This window comes from Lactuca virosa, chromosome 1 (assembly GCF_052849685.1).
Source record: "Lactuca virosa cultivar CGN04683 chromosome 1, Lactuca_virosa_CGN04683_v6, whole genome shotgun sequence".
Classification (NCBI taxonomy): Eukaryota; Viridiplantae; Streptophyta; class Magnoliopsida; order Asterales; family Asteraceae; genus Lactuca; species Lactuca virosa.
The window spans coordinates 196,907,219-196,912,572 of NC_136426.1; the positions used below are offsets into that span (position 1 = coordinate 196,907,219).

A 5,354-nucleotide genomic window follows, 5' to 3' on the forward strand; every position below is an offset into this window, starting at 1 on the left:
TAAATGGGTCGTGTTTGGGTTGACATATTTTGACCCGCCAACCGCCAACCCGCGACACGCCAACCCGAACACGATACGATTGTCAGGCCTAGCGGTAAAAGAGATGCTGCAGCCCGATATTTACCGGCCGTAAACCATCCACATCAGCATAGCTATGCTCCAGTGAATTTTTTATGATACCGTTTAGCCTTATTGGTTGGCTTTTGTTGTTATTAACATATTTTAAGAGAATGATAATTCTCTAACCTAAAATTATTCTTTTAAGCACAATCAATCAATATAACCCCTGATTTTGTTAAGAGTTAAACATAAATGCGTGTGTATATATTACCCCCTAGCATCACTATCTTCAAGATCACACTCTAATTAAAGAATCATGGAAACCCAAAAGTTTCTCCAGTCACCACATCTCCCGGCGTTCCCATTCAACCCACTCCGCAAAAACACTTTACTCACAACTGTTAAGGCCCCATTATCCACCACCTCCACACGACGCACCGTCTTATTATCCCACCATCCTTCCATCACCCCAACACGAGAGAAAGACGCAAAAAAACGTGTCGTTATAACGGGTATGGGTATAGTCTCTGTCTTTGGAAGCGACGTCGATAAGTTTTACGAAAGACTCCTAACCGGGGAAAGCGGAATCACTTTAATAGATCGATTTGATGCTTCAGAACTCACTACACGATTCGGTGGTCAGATTCGTGGGTTCAAGTCAAATGGATATATTGATCGGAAAACGGACCAGAGACTTGATGATTGTCAACGTTATTGCATTGTTGCTGGGAAGAAAGCTCTTGAAGATGCTGCTATTAGCGGTGATGAACTCTCTAAGGTTCGTAAACCATTTCATTGATATGTTCGCTAGCTATATGACACTTGACAGTGATATCCGATGACATGCAGATTAATAAGGAGCGTGCAGGTGTGCTTGTTGGATGTGGACTTGGAGGGGCAACCGTGTTTTACGATGGTGTGAAGTCTCTCATACAGAGGGGTTTCAGGAAAATCACACCTTTTCTAGTACCTTATGAGATATCAAACATGGCTTCTGCTTTACTTGCTATTGATCTTGGCTTTATGGGACCAACGTACTCCATTTCAGCTGCTTGTGCAACATCCAATTATTGTTTGTATGCCGCTGCAAATCATATCCGTGAAGGGAAGGCAGATTTGATGATTGCTGGTGGCGTTGAAGCTGCGGTTGTTCCTATTGGAATTTCTGGTTATGCTTCGTGGGGAGCATTGTCTAAAAGAAACAATGATCCTCAGACTGCTTCAAGACCATGGGACAAAGATAGAGATGGCTTCGTGATGGGTGAAGGTGCTGGTGTTTTGGTAACTTTCTAACGCTTTTCATCTCTGGATCTGATATACATATCTTTTTGTAGTTCATATTTACGTGTTTTTTGCAGGTGATGGAGAGTTTAGAACATGCAATGAAAAGGGATGCACCAATACTTGCTGAATACTTGGGAGGTGCAGTAAGTTTTGATGCACATCATATAACTAGTCCACGATCCGATGGATTTGGTGTTTCATCTTGTATTCAAAGATGCCTTGTGGATGCTCGTGTTTCGGTAGAGGAGGTACTTCGCTTTTATTTTTTTCAAGATTAATTTCCTTTAAACCTGTTTAAATAATAAAGAAACTCATTGGATTCGCTTCTGAAACATATTCTTGATTGTAGGTAAATTATATCAATGCACATGCAACTTCAACAATACTTGGCGATCTAGCTGAGGCAAATGCTCTGAAGAAGGTATTCAACAACACTACAGGGATCAAAGTGAATGCTACTAAGGTGAACTCCTTATGCCTGATGTTGTTACAACATCAACTTAATAATGACATTATCTTTTTGCTTAACGGCGAGTTGGTTCATGGACAAAAGTGAACATCTCAGATGGTTGGTTTAAACAACATTAGCCATTACTAATTTGAACAAAGACTGCAAAAGTGAAAACCTATTGGACTTTAGAGCCCATAATAAGTAACTTGAAAAAGCTCTTATATTGTACATGTAGACAAATTAAGTTTCTTTCATTTTGAACTTTTATGAAAAAACTACAACAAACAGTACTTCTATTATATATGTTCTTAGTTACAACAATTCCGTGATTTGGACAAAGATTGCAAAGTTGCCAAAAAGAAAAAGTAATAATAATAATAATAATAATAATGATAATAATAATGATAATAATAATAATAATAATAATAGAAGATGTATTTTGGAGTCAAGTTGGGTCAATTTAAAGATTTAGACTGAACTACTAATTTCGTTTTGTTTAATATCAGTCAATTATTGGGCACTGCATGGCAGCGTCGGGAGGTGTTGAAGCGATAGCTACTATTAAAGCGATTCAAACCGGGTGGTTACACCCTACCGTTAATCAATTTGTATAATTAATTACCCTACATTCCTATTGGCTATTATATTCCCTTTCATCAATTTTTCTTTAATTTTTTGCCTTCTCATTCCTCTTGTAGAACCTAGAACCTGCAGTCGAATTTGACACCGTTGCAAATAAAAAACAACAGCATGAAATCAACGTTGGTGAGTTTGCTTCCTCTATGTTTTAGTTGCAATTATATATTAAGTTCACTTTTCAATATTTAACTTCTGGTATATATGCAGCCATTTCAAATTCATTTGGTATTGGTGGACATAATTCGGTTGTAGCATTCTCTGCATTCAAGCCTTGATTTGATTACGGAGAATATGTCCTCAATCCAAGAAGAAGGTTCATGTCATTCCAGGCATTTGATCAATATGTGTCAAATATTGGAATAGCATGTATCGAATAATTCAAAAGTCAAAAGTCAATATGTTGTAACGTGGATGGATGTGTGGTGAGACGGTGCATAACGAGTATACATACTTATTCATTGTATTTTCTTTTCATAAGAAATAAGAATAAAATACAATTCTAATCCATTTTCCACTTTATCTTTTAAAACATATTTTAATTTATTCCAAAAACTACTAGAATCATAGGTATATCATAGACAGAGACGGATTTATTTCTTTGATAATTAGCGATGGATCACCGAGGGACCTGGATTTCCACATATAGCCTATTGATTTTCATTGATTCAGCAACAGATTTATGAGAAATATTATGTGACTAGGTTATAACCTGTGTACCGCACAGGTTGATTATAAAAAATATTAAAAAATATTAAATTATAATAAATGAAAAATAAAACATAATTCATTTATAAATCTATTATTAATTTTATTAATTCCGATAAAAATTGATGATATCTAAATTCTAAAAACAGTACCGAAGTACATTTAATTGTATGCAAATTGCCTTCTATTATTCCAATCTTGTAACGGTAAATCTAGACTTACACAAATTATCTATTAAAATGGGAAACAATGTCCTTCAAGATTGTCAAAAAGGTTCAACTACAATATAAGTACCCAAAAAAAGAAGTTCAGAAGCCACAACACTAACCAAAGAATCTATCAGAAGCCACAACACTAACCAAAGAATCTACCACACAGACTACAAAAGGGAGCCTAAAATATATGATGGTCATGTGGGTAAACTCACTTTTCCTTTTGCAAGTTCTGATCACTTTGAACATCTCATCTTCAGCTGAGGGTCTGGCCTGATAATTCAAGAAACCATATTTTGTCATCATTAAGAAGCAAATTACGAAAGATAAAATTCAAGGTCCTACGTATGTGTTGAGACTAATTACTCAACTACACGGCTACCCATTTTAGATAAATATGGCTCGGCTACTTAGTTTGCTGATGACTTTGATTCCTGCAAGTTTGAGACCTCTTCTTTTTATTTATTTCTTCACCTCCTAAAAGCCAAAAACATATCTTATTTAAACCTAAAACATATGTTTACATTCAAGAAATGGATTACAAGAAAGATTTATTACTCAAAAAACGTAAATGTATCAAAAGTGAAGGAAACCTTTGTTACTTCACTGAGTACTTTAATCAAAAATGTTTATCTAAAACCCAAGGAATTTCATCAAACCATATCCTAATATCTAAACCATCTGGAGAACAGGCACACCTATAAAGGAAAAACGATATGATCTAAACAATTTGGAGAAATAAGTTATAGAATGTTAGACGACAACATTAAGAAACTCGACTACAATAACACACATTGTCCCATTTTTTTTAAATCTCTTTAAACTGAAGAAATATATATAAAAAAGGCTATTTAAATTACAGAAAAAGTGCTTTAAATTGAGATTTATGTCTAAAAATCTTATGTAAAAGTTTACCTGGTTCTCGTTTGATGAGAACTCGGGTGGGGAATTAGGTCGCTGGTTAAGGTAGATAAAAAGGACAAGGTTAGAGAGTTAGAGAGATAGAAGTAAACGGTGGTCAGATTTCATATATATATATATATATATATATATATATATATATATATATATATATATATAGAGAGAGAGAGAGAGAGAGTAAAAGGATATACTATTAACACCATGAGTTTAATAGTATAAAATCAGTAGATTTCACCAATTAGTTTCCTCCTCCCCTCTATATTGACATTATGGAAATCGAAAAGGAAGAGAATTGAGTACCAATTAAAAAGTAATAAATTTGTTCATGAACTTGACTAAAAGCCAATCAAACTCTCTGGCAAGCAAAAACCTCCCAATTCCATCCCAAAACTTCAAAAATGCCAACCCTGCAAAACCATAAATCTTGAAAAGTTAATCGATGTGTAGAAAACAAAACAGGATATCAACACCTTGCTATTAATGAGTAGTTAAACAATTGACAAGCCCAAGGGTGGAGCACCAGTGAACGGGGGAAGAGATTCAAATATTGTCATAAGGGTGTGTGACTAAACTATGAAGATGCAGTAGTGGTGGTCAGATGGTGTTGTGCAGCAGAGTAGGTGATGGTGGAGACCTAGTGGCAGAAGAAATCGTCAAAATTGGGAGGAAGGAGTGAGAGCGAGTGTAAATTGAAGAAGAAGAAGAAGAAGAAGAAGAAGAGTTAGTTTTATTTTAGGATTGAAAAGAGATAAATCAACTACTGATTTTATAGGATTTGAATCAAAAAATCAAGAAACAAATAAATAACAACCCGATGGAAAAGCAATCTAACATGATCAAAAACTCTCCTTCCATCTTTCTTTAGCTGCAATTTAATTAAAAAAATGGGTTAAATGCATGAAAAGTCAAGGCACTAACCACAAAACTAATATAATAATGATTTAATAAATAAATAAACTTTTCTAAAAGAATAAAAAAAACATATTACGATTATGTTATTCAAAATAGTGACAAAAAACTTATAAATGCCCTAAACTAAGGATTGAAACTGCAAAAAACTTTTTTGGAACAAAATTTAAATA

The 5,354-nt window shown here is 34.5% G+C and overlaps 1 protein-coding gene across 1 annotated transcript; it reads left to right on the forward strand.

Moving 5' to 3' along the window:
• Positions 1 to 338: 338 nt before the first annotated feature.
• Positions 339 to 2,948, forward strand: LOC145108104 (3-oxoacyl-[acyl-carrier-protein] synthase I, chloroplastic-like). Its single transcript, XM_079045105.1, has 7 exons — positions 339 to 838; positions 910 to 1,341; positions 1,419 to 1,592; positions 1,694 to 1,807; positions 2,302 to 2,403; positions 2,494 to 2,560; positions 2,642 to 2,948. Exons 1-7 carry the CDS (start codon positions 377 to 379, stop codon positions 2,707 to 2,709), a joined length of 1,419 nt encoding a protein of 472 aa, XP_078901231.1. The 5' UTR covers positions 339 to 376; the 3' UTR covers positions 2,710 to 2,948.
• Positions 2,949 to 5,354: the final 2,406 nt, after the last annotated feature.